The sequence below is a fragment of the Monopterus albus genome, unplaced genomic scaffold, assembly GCF_001952655.1.
Source record: "Monopterus albus unplaced genomic scaffold, M_albus_1.0 scaffold103.1, whole genome shotgun sequence".
NCBI lineage: Eukaryota > Metazoa > Chordata > Actinopteri > Synbranchiformes > Synbranchidae > Monopterus > Monopterus albus.
This window is the reverse complement of record NW_018127983.1, coordinates 568,181-584,702: the sequence shown is the minus strand read 5'-3', so window position 1 is coordinate 584,702 and position 16,522 is coordinate 568,181. Positions and strand designations below refer to the sequence as shown.

The 16,522-nt window shown below is 42.2% G+C and overlaps 2 protein-coding genes across 5 annotated transcripts in view; both read left to right on the top strand.

Moving 5' to 3' along the window:
- Positions 1 to 1,209: 1,209 nt before the first annotated feature.
- On the top strand, positions 1,210 to 12,120 carry ephx4 (epoxide hydrolase 4). The gene is made up of 7 exons (XM_020609950.1): positions 1,210 to 1,820; positions 3,408 to 3,493; positions 4,589 to 4,746; positions 7,087 to 7,215; positions 7,585 to 7,688; positions 10,275 to 10,423; positions 11,880 to 12,120. Exons 1-7 carry the CDS (start codon positions 1,578 to 1,580, stop codon positions 12,118 to 12,120), a joined length of 1,110 nt encoding a protein of 369 aa, XP_020465606.1. The 5' UTR covers positions 1,210 to 1,577.
- A 1,442-nt stretch (positions 12,121 to 13,562) lies between these two features.
- The window catches only part of btbd8 (BTB domain containing 8), a 31,572-nt gene continuing 28,612 nt past the window's right edge, over positions 13,563 to 16,522 (top strand). For 2 of the 4 annotated variants that reach the window (XM_020609967.1, XM_020609964.1), the window contains exons 1-2: positions 13,626 to 13,682; positions 15,954 to 16,072. In XM_020609967.1, the coding sequence (XP_020465623.1) occupies positions 15,969 to 16,072 (104 nt within the window). In that variant the 5' untranslated portion in view covers positions 13,626 to 13,682; positions 15,954 to 15,968. Of the gene's footprint in view, positions 13,683 to 13,710; positions 13,789 to 15,953; positions 16,073 to 16,522 lie in introns of those variants that run through there. The other 2 variants (XM_020609966.1, XM_020609965.1) reach the window with 2 other exon arrangements.

Below are 16,522 nucleotides of genomic sequence, written 5' to 3'. Positions count from 1 at the left end.
GCCAGAGCCTCATCCAGTAGCTGTGCACTTTCCTCCTTCAAGTTCTACACACTACAGCAATATCCTCTGGGCTAATGGGCTCAGTGTAACGTATGACCTATTTTATAGGCCCATAGAATCATTTGTCTGCTGCCTTACCGTGTCCTTGCCGGCAATGTTTGGCGCACACTCCCGCAGCTGACTCCCAGGGATTCGGCTCAAGTCCCTGTTCTTCTAATCCCACCTTATCTTTCTTGCCTGATTTAAGCACTTTAATACAAGTTGTTTTAAAAAATGTCTGCCATGGAGTCTCCTGACTGGAGCAAAGCTTTTATGAGGTGCATCTGAATTAGTTTCATCCTGCAGCTACTGTGCAAAGGTTTTATAGGGACTTATGGAAAATATGCTGTTAAGTGAAGCTTGGAAGCATAATGCAGTGACTAGATATAAATTAAGACAACATAGAGAAAAATATAAAATCGATAGTTGGTGTGGCCACTCTTTGCCTTATTCTACATTTGTGCAGTTTTCCAAGTACTTCCATATCTTGGATAACTGCATAGTTGTTCTATCTTCATGTAATCCCAGTCTGAAGACGGTTCTTTATTACATTTATTTTATTTTGTAATAGTCCACAATGACTAGATACCTCAATTAAAAATGCAGTTAAATTAAAATGGGAAAAAATAAATATACAGCTTTAACTCTGCCACTAGACTTAACCATATGGGGAAAGTTAAATAAATGTGTGCCAACAGGAAAGAAGTGTTTTTAAGAAGAAGAAAAGAAAAACAAAGACAATGAAAAAATATAAGACAATGAAAGCTATAGAGACGCGGGAGTTTTTTATTTTAGAAACACACAAAAGGTAGACTATGCCTAATGAACTCAGTTTAGGCATTTATCCCAAGTTAACACTTTTCAGCTTCCCATGAAGAGGTCTTGTACATCTCCATTCCTGTGAGGGATCAGACTCATCTGAGGTTACTTCCAGTAGCTGGTCTGTTAGGCTGTGTTATCTTGGCTCTGTTGTGTTTTCTAACAGAACAACGTGGACAGCCTGACAACACACACCTGTGATTATTATCAGTCCCCATTACTTGCTTTTAAGTCCCTAAACAGCCATTTAACTTTGGTGAGATAATTTAATAAAACTCTCATTCTTTCAGAGATTAACAATGAAATCGTGAACACGCTGCCTTTTAAGCAGCCTCCGGTGCTGTTGCCATAACAACGGGATGAGGTCCCGGAGTTTTGCGGTGATTTGCGGGGTCTAAGTGTGCCTAACAGCGCCTCTTAGCTGTGCTGAAACCCCTGTAAAGCTCTGCGTGCGTGATTTCGGACTTGCCTTGTATAGTCAACAACACCGTATCCTGCTAAACAACCACTGGTGTCACACGCAAGCGTGAAATCTGACGTGATGCTGCTGCCACCGTCCCATTCCGCCGTGTGTTGGGATCCTCCCTTCAGACAGCCGTGCGTATGCGCTGGTAACAAAACAACGGCTGTCAGAGCAGTATCTAAACAGAAACGAGCAGTTAACAGACAGAAAGCACTAGGTAACGTGAGCTGGATTGGTTTCCTGCGGCAATGTAAAGATGGCGAGAGTGCTTCACAACTTACTATTATTTCTAATCAGACTTACGCTGCAAATCAGAGTGGCGGGGTATTGGACATTGATATACGGTTACTGTGCTCTTTGCACCATCGTAGCCCTGCTGAAACTTTGCTGGAACCTCATCCTAAGGCCGACAGCAACCTTGCAGTGGGTGATTCGTGAAACCCCTCCGGCTTGTCTGAATGACACGTCCTTGGGAACCCACTGTTATGTTAGGATCAAGGTAAGACAGGCCGCCGTGCACTTGAAAGGTGCCTGCTCCCTGTAAGGGAAAAGCCCATTGTGAGTGTGTGGGGGTCTTTCTCGCATGCTAGGATGCTCAGCTGTGAAATGCTACAACACCTTTGTGTTGTGTCGCGTCGTGAGAAGCCAAACAGGCCGGATCTTTGTTTGTTTTTGGAGACGTTTTCGGTGGAGTCACTGTGGCTGGCGCTGCGCTCAGGTGGTGCTGAAAGAACAGCGCCTCCGCCTCGTGCGGGACCATTGTACAAAGGCACACGGAACCCAACCCACAGATCCCATTGTCAAGTATGAATTCATCCACTGTCAAGGAGCCACATTCTTTACTTACCTGTAAGCAAAAGTACCAAGATTACAGGTCTGTATACTGCAATAGGCTCCAGGTTTACTTAAAGAAAACCATGAAAGTAGGCTCTGAAAAGTAGTCATTATGCATCAGAATGGTCCCTGTCTTTGTTATATTCTTATATATTCCAGAATTGGATTTTGACTATTGATGCATGGACATGTAACAAGTATTTTAATGTTGTAGCTGGTCCAAGGAAAGCTAATTCTGCTTACTTTATACTCAGTCCAGCAGTTTAATTGATAACAATGAATCAGACTTAACAAACGAGTCCTATGTAAAATCTTAATCTGTAACCATACTAACTATGGCTATCACGTAATGTGCTGTAGGAGCAGTACTTTCCTTCTGAAATGTAGCGAAGATTAAGTACAAAGGCACAGAAAATAAAATACTCAATGTACAAGTACCTCAAAGCTGTAGTTAAGTGCAGTACTTGAGTAAATGTACTTAGTTACTTTCTACCATTGCCTGGTTTTTTAATGAACCATGTTTTTGTGTTGTACATAAACTGTGCATACAGAGCATGGGCTCATAAATCAGCATGCACTGCTATGGACCACAATTTCATTTGCTGAGGGAGAAAAAGAGGGAAAAGTCTAAAAAGTAAAAAATGAGTCTCCTGTAAATAAATACAGAAATCCACATCATTAATACAGAAAGTAGAGGTTTCTTCCCTAGAAAAGCTCTAAACTATAGTGTTTGCTTTTCAAACCTTTCTTTACCTTCATCTGCTGAAGGAGAAAAGTGTCTTGTGCCCAACTTAACTCTCAGTTTAAAAGGCATCTGTAAAAGCATGATTTTGTGACAGTTTGGGAGCCACTGCTGGTCCGGTATGCAGCCTGCACAGGTTACATTCATAGACTGGGAGTGGACTTTTCACTACACTAGAAGACATTTGGTACAGCAGTAAAATGTTTGAAATGAAACATATTCACATATTAAAGACTCTGGATTGGATCAATTCATTTCAAGCTAAACAGGTGTTTTTATGTGACTGCAGATATTTCTGGTTTTTAGAGCAGATTCACAAGAGAGGTCCACCACACCTGCCATTACAATGTAAATAAGCTACATATGTATGTCTTATTTTCCTGATAATTACATTTTGTCCACTTATTTTCCATGCAGCTACACTCAGTCATTTAAAAATGCTTGTTTTATTGTGTCCACTAAGTGGCTTTGGATGAGACTGTCAGTGTAAACACCTGTCCCCTCCCCCAGGAGTCTGGCCTGAGGTTTCACTATGTTGCTGCTGGAGAAAGAGGAAAGCCGCTCATGCTGTTTTTACATGGCTTCCCTGAGTTCTGGTAGGTCAATGGGAAATGGATGGAGGGGGGGGTTTAAGACTGTTTTGTTCACTTGCTAGGTGTTGTTACATCGGTTACCTCTAAAACTCCCCCTGACTATGAGGATTCCTTGCTTCAGCCCTACTGTTAAATCTCCACAGCCTGGTTTCTGGGCTGCAACAACAAATCCACACCAGCAATGTGTTCTCATTCACAGATGTGATTAATCATCAGGGGAAAAGGGTCCAAAGCATTCAAGATCTCTTAGCCCCTCGATATGAAATGAAAAATGGTGTTTAGCGTTGTTCCTGGATTGGGGCCAATGAGGTTGTCAAGCGCTATAAGCCGGTCCATATCTCAAACATACTATATAAGCTGCAGACAAGAAGAGGATTAATTAACAGTGGAGGGGAGCTCTTTCTGCCTAACCTAATATATTCTTCACAGGAATGATGAACTGTGCTGCGAGTGTGATGGAAAGACTGAACTCGTAACACTTTATTAATATGTGCTAATTCCCTCTTAGATGAGAGTGTATATGTGTATCAGTGGGAGGGTGAAGGGGTCCTAGGGGAATATACTCTACTGTAAATCTCATCTATATTCTAAGATCTAAGGGTTGAGTGCCTTGATCTTATCCTGACTCATCAGAATCGCAGTCAGGGCTCTGCATCCTGCTTCCCCTCCTACAGGCGGCAGGGAAGGAGAGGGCTTTCAGGGCTGATCAGGAGCCTCTTCCACAGACAAGATCTTTAATTAGGGAATCACCCCAGTCCACATGATCAGCAGGCAGATAAGAATCTAAAACGGCTTCTGTTACACTGAAGTGACCTTCATTGAACCAGAACGAACTCTGATTGATAGCTTTAAAAAAGTTTGGGAACTTAGTTTGTAGCTAGCTCACATTTGTGCAGTGTAAAGGGCCATTCTTCTGATTTTACACCTCAGGTTCAGTTGCCTTCCTATGCAGAGTACCGCTCAGCCTGTGAACACAGCTGTGTGTGATATGTGGGTCTGAAGGTTTTAGGCTTGGAGAAGCCAGACATTTTGACAGGGAAGTCGACCTACAGCAATTGAAAGAAATAAGTTGTCTTTGCATGTGTTTGTGTGCTTCAGGTTCTCCTGGCGCTACCAGCTGCGTGAGTTTAAGAGTGATTTCCGTGTGGTGGCCATTGACATGCGGGGCTACGGGGAATCCGACTTGCCACTCTCCACTGAAAGTTACCGCTTTGAGTACCTGGTGACTGACATCAAGGATATCGTGGAGTATTTAGGTGGGGAAATCTAGAGATCTGCGTGTCTGTAATCTAAAATCACCCTGGACACTGTTTTGACAGTGTCTGGAGTCAAAAATGAACTTGTTTATTGGTCTTAAGCTGCAGACAGCCCTCAGGCCTGCAGCATGGCATGACAAACTTCCTGTGAGTCATTCTTAGTGAACATTGTAGAGATAGAGAGCACACAGCCTGCTGCCTGCATACTAACTCTAGCAGGAAGCTAACCCTGAGGCTGCCTGCACATACCACCATCCACTAATGATTACCTGGCCAGAATGACAATTTTTGCTCTTGTACTGGCCTAAATATCAGTTTTTTTACACTGCATTATCACTGGTTACATACAGTATACTGTGTAAGAAAAGCACTGAAATGTGTGGAAGTGAAGATTCTCCAATCACTCTGAGCACAGTGGAGGGTGTTTTTGTCTTCACCTTCACGCCTGTCACCACATATGTGTTAAAACTACTGTTGTAGTGCTAATTATATGAAAACTGAAAGAACTCCAGTGTTTTGTGGTAACACACTGGTTATTTGTTTGGTGTTAATTTCATTGTTCCAGCCATTAATAACACTATACTGTAGATGTAGATCTGGCAGCATAGATACGTGGAAGACAAGCAGTTGCTATTGACAGTTCTGGTTCACTCACATTCAGTTAAATCTCTAAATAAAGTGCTTTAGATCATCTGGCTAAACTGTTGCCTGTTTACGGTATGTGACTACTCATGTCGCTTGCCCTATTGAAATTTGTTGTAGTGATGCTTCCAGCAATTATTTTAGTGAGTTCAAAATTATAACAAAAAGGATGCACCCAGGTGCCAACAAACTGGAATTATCTCTAAACAGCAACATCTCAGTCCAGGACCATCTTCGAGCATCAGCACTTTTAAAGCAGCAATGCAAAAAATTCTTATAAACTTGTTGTGAACATGTCAGCAAGTGAGCGTGAAATGACATTGTGTCACGAACGGTGCGTGAAGCTTCCGATACTATCTAGGGTGAACTCAATTATATTGCCAGACGAGGATAAGTGAATAACTGTTTGTTTAATAAGAGCACGGAACAACAAAACGATGAATAACTGTTTGTTTAAGGCTGCTTATAATGCAGTGAAAACAGGTGCAAACAATCAGGAGCAGGTGAGAAAAATGAGTTCCGATTAAAGTAAAAAGTCCGAAACTGTGGTGAAACAAAAACAGGAAGTAATGTCAAACTAAAAGCACGAGAACGGAAACAGGCAGAAAAGAATCATGACACATTGCCTGTAATATGGAGTTTTATTAGTCCTGTTTTGGTCTCCTGAGGGAAATATCTGTTTGTCAGCTAGTCACTCACTTTGTCAGCTGTTTGGTGTTTCACAAAAACATCTGCCTGCTGCTACTGGAAACAGAGGCTCAGCCATAGCAGTGGCTGAACTGCTGTCACAACAAAACAATGAGGTAAAAGATGCTAAAATACTCCTTAGAACTAAAAGGAGCTGCAGAATTGGGTAACAATTTTCTGTGGCTTCAAATGATATCATACACATTTTACTGACTTATTTAGAAAACAAAAGGAAGATTGTCTGAACAGTGAAATAAGAAAACTCCCCAAAAGTATATTTTTGCAATATTTTGACCAGCACATTCTTCATGAGGCAAATACATTTAATTAATGCTCTCAGTAATACATTGCTCTGTGCAAACAATTCACTTAATGGTCACTTCAGGGGACATGTGAGGCTTATATATTGGTCAAGTCATAACTGCTGTGCTCTAATCTGTGACTGGGCTACAAAGACCTTTTACACCGCCTGTTGGAGCCTGCATAGCCCACACTGACATGTCAGCTGATGATGCTCGACCAATCAGAGGTTTGACCTTTTGCTATGCATCACAATTAACATTCTATTTTTCTCATTTTGGTGATAGATGTAGGTGCTCACAGCAAATACTGAAAGACCGACAGCAGAATGCTCCTCTGTCATTTTCCATAACTGGCTCCCAGACTTAGCTATATGATGAAATGAGGCTTGCTGGGATAAAACATACCAGTACGTGCAGATGGTACTAGCACAGGTAAAGAGGTGAATTGGAAGGAACAGTAGTATAATCAGAATCCCTCAGTCCAATGCCCTGACCTTGATCTGCATTTGTCTGTATGTCATGAAATACATCTGTTTCAGGGGTTTAAATGTCTTCTGAGTAAGGAAGGCAGCAAAAATTATTATAAGAACTGACATACCTGTTCGTAAACAGCTTAGCATCAGCAAGAACACCCAGCCTCTATCACAATCATCAGAATGCTCTTCTTTTTACAGTGACAAACCTTATGTGCGTTTGCTTTTCTTCCAAGGATACAACAGATGTTATCTAGTGGGCCATGACTGGGGTGGGACCATAGCGTGGCTGTTTGCCATTCACTACCCAGAGATGGTGAACAAACTCATTGTGCTGAACTGTCCCCATCCTTCTGTGTTCTCAGGTAACATTTTAAACAGACAGATCCTCACACACCACTCTTTATATTGTGAAAGAAAGCCTGTTTTTTCATGCTAATTAGCTCTGGTTTGGATATTGGATTATTACTGTAATTATTCTCATTAATTAGGAAGCATTATTTCTTCAGTTCCATGTTTGCTTCCATCTGGCAAATCTGCTTCTGCCTTAAGAAGAAGATGATGAGAAAGTAATTACTAGAGGCTAATGTGAAGCTGGAACAGCTGGTTTAACTGGTGCAGACAGAGAAGCAAAGTCACGGAGAGTGTCTGTGTCCATGACCTTGCAGCACAGGCAAGCTCTGCCTTTAATTACTATCCAACAGCTGAACTTCCCTGTCCTCTCCCTCCTTCAGATTATGCCCTCTGTCACCCAAGCCAGCTGCTGAAGTCCAGTCATTTATTTTTCTTCCAGCTGCCCCGCTTCCCAGAGCTCATGCTGTCGATCAACGATTTCAAGGTGCTCTGTTATGTCTGGGCTTTCAAGGTTGAAGTTGTGTGTGTGTTGTCGTGGGTGCATGCATGTTTATGTAGTATATGCGTGCACAGTGGTATGCATTGAATGTTAACACAGTGTCATGCAGCCAAGAGTTAAATGGAAAAATTCTATTTTTAGTGTCTGCACCAGGACTCTAAAAATAGCCTGCTACGAAAGAGGATATTTGTAGTAAACAAAGTGAGCAACTGTAATCCTATAAGAAGTGGGAACTGTTTTATTCTTGTAAAATCATTTCTAGGTCTTCAAGATTTTCTTTTTCAAAGATTAGATATTGTAACTTTTGATCTCCCCATCCCTATAGCTGTTCAGTGTGCCATTCAAATTCATTAATATAATGTACAATGTGTCAAAAGTGAAGAATTCAGAGTAACAAAATCAGATTTTAGATTTAGGTGTTGTTAGCATCAGCAAGGAATAGTTTGACATTTTGGACATTGTGCTTATTTGCTTTCTTGCCAAGAGTTAAATGGAAAAATCAATGCCTCTCTCTGCAGTAAATACACACTGATCAGCCACAACATTAAAACCACCTGCCGCATACTGTGTAGATACCATGTAGGTCCCTTTTTTGCCTCCAAAGTAGCTCTGACCCATCGAGGCATCACTCCACAAACCTCTGAGGTGTCCTCTGGTATCTGCCACCAAGACATCAGCTGTGGATCCTTAAAGTCGTGTAAGTTGCAAAGTGGGGCCCCCATGGGTTGGACTTGTTTGTCCATCCCTCAGATGCTTGATTGGACTGAGACTGGGAGAATCTGGAGGCCAGGTCAACACCTTGAATGCATTGCTGTGCTCCTCAAACCAAGCAAGCTGCCATGTACTTTGTACAGTAGCTCTTCTGTGGGACTGGAACATGGGCTGGCCTTCACACCCCATGCACATCACTGAGAACTGCTCTTTCATGACCCTGTAACCAGTTTATTCTTTGTCCTTCCTTAGGCCATTTAGTAGGTACTAACTACTGCAGACCGGGAACACCCACAGCAGCACACTGCCTCTGTCAGCTTGCCTTCTTCCCATAGTGCATCCTGGTGCCATCTCTTCCCCAGGTATAAGGCACACAACCACCTGGCCATCCACATGATGTAAAAGAAAATGTGATTCATCAAACCAGGCCACCTTCCTCCATTGCTCCATGGCCCCGATCTGATACTCATGTGCACACTGTAGAGGTTTTTGGCAGTGGACAGGAGTCAGCATGGCCACTGACCAGTCTTTGCCTATGCAGCCCCATACATAGCAAACTGCCATGTACTCTGTACAGTAGCTCTTCTGTGGGACTGGAACATGGGCTGGCCTTCACACCCCATGCACATCACTGAGAACTGCTCTTTCATGACCCTGTAACCAGTTTATTCTTTGTCCTTCCTTAGGCCATTTAGTAGGTACTAACTACTGCAGACCGGGAACACCCAACAAGAACCGCCGTTTTGGAGATGCTTTGATGGAGTTGTCTAGCTATCACAATTTGGCCTTTGTCAAAGTCACTCAGATCTAAGGCACACAACCACCTGGCCATCCACATGATGTAAAAGACTACATTTGTCCATTTGTTGTGTTTCCAACACATCAACTTCAAGAACTGGCTGTTCATTTGCTGCTTAATATATCCCATCTCTTGACAGGTGCCATTGTAATGAGCCTCCATTGCTCCATGGCCCCGATCTGATACTCATGTGCACACTGTAGAGGTTTTTGGCAGTGGACAGGAGTCAGCATGGCCACTGACCAGTCTTTGCCTATGCAGCCCCATACATAGCAAACTGCCATGTACTCTGTACAGTAGCTCTTCTGTGGGACTGGAACATGGGCTGGCCTTCACACCCCATGCACATCACTGAGAACTGCTCTTTCATGACCCTGTAACCAGTTTATTCTTTGTCCTTCCTTAGGCCATTTAGTAGGTACTAACTACTGCAGACCGGGAACACCCAACAAGAACCGCCGTTTTGGAGATGCTTTGATGGAGTTGTCTAGCTATCACAATTTGGCCTTTGTCAAAGTCACTCAGATCTCTACATTTGTCCATTTGTTGTGTTTCCAACACATCAACTTCAAGAACTGGCTGTTCATTTGCTGCTTAATATATCCCATCTCTTGACAGGTGCCATTGTAATGAGATAATCAGTGTTATTCACATCACATGTCAGTAGTTTTAACACTGTGGCTGATCAGTGTAACGTTACAGCACAGAAACAGGGGACAGCAGCTGGCCTGGCTCTGTCAGAAAGCAACAAAAACTTCCTACCAAAAGCTCACAAATTAGCAAGTAATATCTGATTTGTTTAATCAGCATACACACACCCTCGTAAAACCACAAATGCCTGTTTTTTGCTAAGCAATCTGGCTGCTGGTTGTGCTTCCTATTTTCATATGAGAGCAAATAAGCATTTTTCCAATATGTTAAGTAAATTTCTTTAATTGAATTTAATTGACCTTTTCTGCCTCATATTACAGTGACATGATCATAAATAATAAAGGTTGTCAAGTTCAGATTGTAGTAGCCACATAAACTGAGCCCAGTGTTTGGTACTGTTTCTGCTGTAGGCACTGAAGGCCTTGTTCACCAGCCGCAGCACAGGGATCGGGAGGAAAGGCCGATGGCTCAGTGCAGAGGACTTGGAGGCCTATTTGTATGCACTGTCACAGCCGGGAGCCCTGACAGGAGCCCTCAACTACTACAGGAATGTCTTCAGGTGGGGAGTAGTTGTCTCACTAAAGGCAGATTCTGTCAAAGTTATGTCAGCAAATTTTTACAGCTCAGCAGTTCAATTCAATCTTTATAGCAGTTTAGGTGAGTTTTGTTTAGTAATGCTAGTCAAATTTACAGTCAGCTATGAAACATTACACAGTAGCTATTGGACGATTTCACTGTTAATGCTGTACTTATAGATGCTCTTTAACCACCACTAGTGTTCAGTCTTGGCTGGTTATTGTATATGTGACGACAAAGTCACTTTATTTCTATTTTTTACTGAGTACTGTGCATATAGGGATATGTAATGTTGCTATTTAATGTAAATTTGGCAGTGCCATCTACTGCCAGAGCTCTGAATGAGCAGAAAACAAAACGTCCCTCTGCCAGAGCAACTGCACTGCCCAGTATTTATATTTACATACAGTATACCTTTGTTGTTACATGTTAGATTGACTTGGTGACCAAAGATGATCAACACATATCAAATCAAAGAAAATCTCAGTGCATTCATTTTAGACATGAGAACTGTACATGCATGGCTGGCCATGCCATCTGCTTTCTTCTCAAGCAATGAGTTCTCTCAGAGTAGCTTTTATATGCTTACGTAAGAGAAATATCACAGACCCAAGCCCAATTCGTCTCTCCTCAAGTGCATACTGTACCTAAGCACCAAGGACACAAAAACAAATGCGCATTAATATTATATGTTACATACTGCTGATCCCGTCCAGAGTGGTGGGGGGCTGGAGCTCGTCCCAGCACACATTGGTTCAGACATAAAGCAAAATGAAGTGTCTAATGTAAAATATCCATTAAGTAGGAAATCTGAAGTCAAGATTGGGTGTGATTCAGTGGTACTTATGACACAGTTTGTGCCCACCTGATTTTTGCACAAAAATCCCTCGGTGTCTGATGTGGAAGAGTTGGCATCTTGAAGAGATGATGCAATAAAGGCTGACAGAAACTGGTTTTGCAAATGGACCTTTAATGTCAGCCTGCTTCTACCACTGTACATAAAACATAAATGTGGTGCTGCCACTCCAGTCCACAAAAAGACACACTAATAAAACATTAGTAGAGCCAAGGGTTTGACAGCATATGTTGCTGTAATGCCCCTGATCTGACAGATTCGCACATAATTAAGAAAACAAGAAAAAAAACACATGAGGTGGAACCTAACATCTTAGGTGGGAAGCAGTAAATATCATGTTCCTAAAAAGTTACTGGTTCTCATTGGTAATCTTGTCACAACCTCTATAATATAACATAAAGGTATCTGATTGAAACATGCTGATTCATCTTGACAACTTAACAAAATGTCAAAAATTTGCATCAAGCATGTTGAACAATTCGATGAAAACATTCTTACATTCATTCTGTACAGACCATACTGGAATCCGATTCAAGATGTGAGCTTTTGGATGAGTTCAGGTTCTTTTCTCCTTTCTTTCTAGCTCCCTCCCCCTGAGCCAGAATCACGTCAGGTCTCCGGTGCTGCTGCTGTGGGGCGAGCGTGACGCCTTCTTGGAGCAGGAAATGGCCGAGTCTTGCCGCCTCTACATCAGGAATCATTTCCGTCTCAATATCATTTCTGGGGCCAGCCACTGGCTGCAGCAGGACCAGCCTGATATTGTCAACACCCTCATATGGACCTTCCTCAAGGAGGGAGAAGGACGTAAAAGCTACAGGAACTAAATTTTTTTCCTACAGCACTCTTCCCCTTTTCACTTGTCACACCTGGAAGCCTGGAATATGCCTGTGATACCAAGTGACATAGTAAAAATGCAATCATTCTTTAAATCTTTCACATTTCAGTTATTTTTTTAAAGAAGTCATCAGCAAAGGAAAGAATCAAAGCACACTGCACTGGAGAGGACACTGAGCTGTACGTGTAACACATATTCAAGATGTTTTTTGCACATGACATCCGCCTTAAAGTTTGTCAGTTACAGCATTACAAACGTGTGGCAAAATCTCCTTGTAACTTGTATTGTGTGGTGCCTTTATAACTTCCGAGTTGTCGCAGTGTTAAGATGACCTGAGAGACTGGGGTGTGGTGTCGTCTGCTATCCTTGTGTGTCTCACTGGGTCGCTCCGCTCTACTCTGGGCACAGTCCTCTGGGAGCCATAAGTCTCCCACTCCCTTTATCAGGTAGTGTTGTTTAAAGGACCTTTCTTTTTGGTATTTTTCCTCAGAGATACTTGCTCAAATGTAGACAATGTTGTTATTTTGATCTTTCTGTATAGAAATGTCAGTGATGGTTGACTGTTGTACTATTTTGTATCTCTTCCTACACACATGCTTTTTGAAATCCACTGAGCCAGGTCTACACCATCTTATTTTATAAATAAACAGAGTAAGTGTCAATCTGTTGGACTACACTGCTTTTTAACATTGTTTTAAGATAATTATAACAGTGATGAGTTTGAAGCTGTGCTGTATGCCTTTTGCCCCTGTTTGGAGTTGTCTTAGAACAGCCAGTCCAAGATTTTATAGTACTAGATGTGCTGTTAAATATAGCCCGGAGCTAAGTGTCACAGCAGTTGAAGATAGTTATATTGGATCTACTTACAGAACAAAAATTTAGATTTTTCTTTTTTAGATGCTCTATATGGCAGCAGGAACATTGATGTGCAACTAGGGTACATGTTAATTCATCTGTCAGATACTTGTCTTACATAAACAAGCTTAGTGCTGTGCTCCAGTTGGGGAAGAGAACAGGTAATGGTAAAGAACAAGACAATGATGGGTTGTTTCATTTACTGGTTTATTTTCAATGTAACTTTTAGGTGTTGTGCATTTTTGTTTGTGTGCACATGGATTTTTAAATTGCCCTTTCAATTTCATTTTTAAACCTTAGACTGTGTCTGTAAGTATCTGGGGTTTCTGCCTAGAAATCCATTAAGATCTCCACTCTCTCATAGCTGGGTCAGATAAGTAAGCAAGCCAATTTACAACCAGCTTCACGACAAAAAATATATGCAACAGGTTTAGTTTGATGTCAGCTGCATAATATAAACATACAGGCAGATTCAGACATGAATGACACTGCCACCCTGGCACAGACATGGGTGAAACAATGCAGCAGCGGATAAAGTGAACGTTCGTTCCTTTAGCTTACGATCAGCCCTTGAACGCATCACTTGGGCACGGCGCATGCGCCGCACATCTCAGGCTGTGTTCTCTTCTCCTGCCGTTGCAAACCGTCTCCTAGGTGAGTGGAAAACAGCGTGTAGCAGCGATGTCAACAATATCGGTCAGTGGGTTAGTCTTTTAGTCAGTGAAGATAGTCTACAGACGTTAATGCTTGTAACTAAACCTCATTTTAACATGCTATTATCAGCGGCAGTTAATGTGTACAGGTCTGTTATTTTATCACTAACATTTTAGCGTGCAGGGTTCATGAAGAGAACAAGCGGTTAAATACGGCCGGTAGCTAGCACTAGTATGCTAGCACTAGTATGCTAGCCGCAAGCGGAAAATGAGAGTGGCGGCATTGAGACCGATTCTTTAAGAACGCAACTCCCTGCTGTCTTTTAATGCGAGGGGCTGCTCTGTGAGGGGTTGTACGGGAAATGTTGTAGGCGTGTACAATACGGGCACGTTGTGACGAGTCGACAGGAGTGGCTTCATTCACGTTTCTAACCGGAGATTTTCCATTGTGTTTTGTTTAGCCATGCTGCTAACGTAGCCTACTCTACCATAGCACCAATTAGGGCTGTTCCCTAATAGTCGAATGGTCGAGAGACCTGTCAGTCGACTGAGACTCTTCTAGTCGAGCCTTTGTTTGTATTTTGTTATATTTAATTTTTTGTCAGCCAGCGTGCATTACAGTAGAAGGTTACCCCAGCCTGGTAGTTTGCCAATGTGCATTACAGTAGAAGGATTCCCAGGCCCCCTAGTTTGTAGTGTTTTTCTCCTCTATTTGTTGTGCCAAGCAGTAATTTCATCAATGTGGTTTCTGGGAATACAACGGTGACACGGTCTGATATATGGATGTACATTAAGGTCAGACCGATTTAGCAAATTGCAGAGGGAGGTTAAGATAACAAAACTCACTAGGACAAGCTGAATAAACTTAGAAAAAATCAACTGGACTAGATTTCTAGGTCAAAGACGGTTCACCTCTCATCCAAGAGGCTTCATCAGTTCCAGAACAGAACTGATTGAAACTGTTTGAAAACACTTCAAATAAAGTACAAATCTCGCCTTTATGTAGCTTGTCCTAGTGGCATGTCTGTGCAGATTCTCAGTCATCCAGGTCATAGTAACCTGAAAAAACTCAACTGGACTAGGTTTCTAGGTCAAAGACGGTTCACCTCTCATCCAAGAGGCTTCATCAGTTCCAGAACAGAACTGATTGAAACTGTTTGAAAACACTTCAAATAAAGTACAAATCTCGCCTTTATGTAGCTTGTCCTAGTGGCATGTCTGTGCAGATTCTCAGTCATCCAGGTCATAGTAACCTGAAAAAACTTAGAAAAAATCAACTGGACTAGGTTTCTAGGTCAAAGACGGTTCACTTCTCATCCAAGAGGCTTCATCAGTTCTGCCCGAGTCGGAGATATTTATCCCCATTGGTGGTGTTTCAGTCCTTTGATGCCCAACAATGTCCCCTAACGACTGAGAAGAAGATTTATGCTTGTTTTACTCTTTAGGAAATGGACCTGGGAGACTTATCATTTTGTATTGGCATGTATTTGTAATTGACTGACATGTTGCGTAAAACTGCATTGGCCTGCATTTCTGTAAGAGACAGCTGCCCAGAGATAATTTCCTCTTCATAATCTGTGACTTATTTGTTCATCCTGCCTTTCCACCAGCTCACCGATACTGGGCTATAACGACCCACAGAAATGAACCTTTTAAACTCAGTCTGAATGAGGCCTTGACATTATTTCTCCTACAGCACAGAGCTTGTCAATTTATATGTTAACGTATATGTATGGTTTTGAGAGTGGGGTTCACTGTGTTTTAATTTGGAAAGCTTGCAATAAATGAAACTTCCTAACTGAGAGAAACTGGTTGTTTTGGTGATTTCCTCTTCTTCCTTTTTGGCTTGCGTTTGAAGTAATTATTGTCATTTTAATCATTTCTTGCTTGCATAACAGGAACTAACATTTGCATCATTGATTTTCTTCAAACTGGTAAAAGAATGCCTCTCTTAGTTGTAATAGCAGGTAAATGTAAACTGGTCTGTATGAGGAAACATGGCATAGCATAGCGCTGCTGACAGCAGAGGCAGGCCGGTGAAGTTGGCATCATATGATTAGAAAATAGTAACGGATATAACTGAGTAATATGTGGTTTGTTGTATTGATGCATAATGTGACAGTGTCAGAAATTAACAGATTGGAAAGCAGCATATTTGTCACAGTTTGAGCCTTTTGTGATTTTTAGACAATCTGCATCATTTAACTTCCTCAGAAATTGTCCCCAGCATACAATTGGATTTTATTTAACCCTCTTCTTTTAGAGCTGCTTAAAGAATTTACAGCCTGAGGTTTCTGTCTTGTCTTTGTCTTAGAGAACATAAGAAGCCATGATCACCACCGAGGCCACTAGGGAGCTCCAGGCCAAAGAGCATAAATACAAAGAGCAGCTGAAGAGATGTTTATCATCTGCTTTGTCTGCAGACCTGAACAGGTAAGGCTCAGCTGCAGTGACCTGAGTTAAAAGTTGATGACTGGCAATTGTCAATTACAAAAACCCATGTGCTTCTTTTCAAGACACTGGATTGGTCTGCCATCATCACCCGGTCATTAGCCACGTTTCTATCCAATTGTTTTCAACCAAGTTTTAAGAAAATGCTAAATATGGCACAAAAGTTAGAAACCCTGTGATCACTGAAACAAAAGTCAGTACGCCATGTGTTTCCACTTACTCTATCCATCCATCCATCCATCCACCCATTTTCCTCCTCTTATCCCGAACGGGGTTGCGGGGGCAGCAGTCTAAGCAAAGATGCCCAGACTTCCCTCTCTCCAGACACTTCCTCCAGCTCCTCCGGGGCAATGCCGAGGCGTTCCCAGGCCAGCCGAGAGACATAGTCCCTCCAGCGTGTCCTGGGACTTCCGTGGGGCCTCCTCCCCGTGG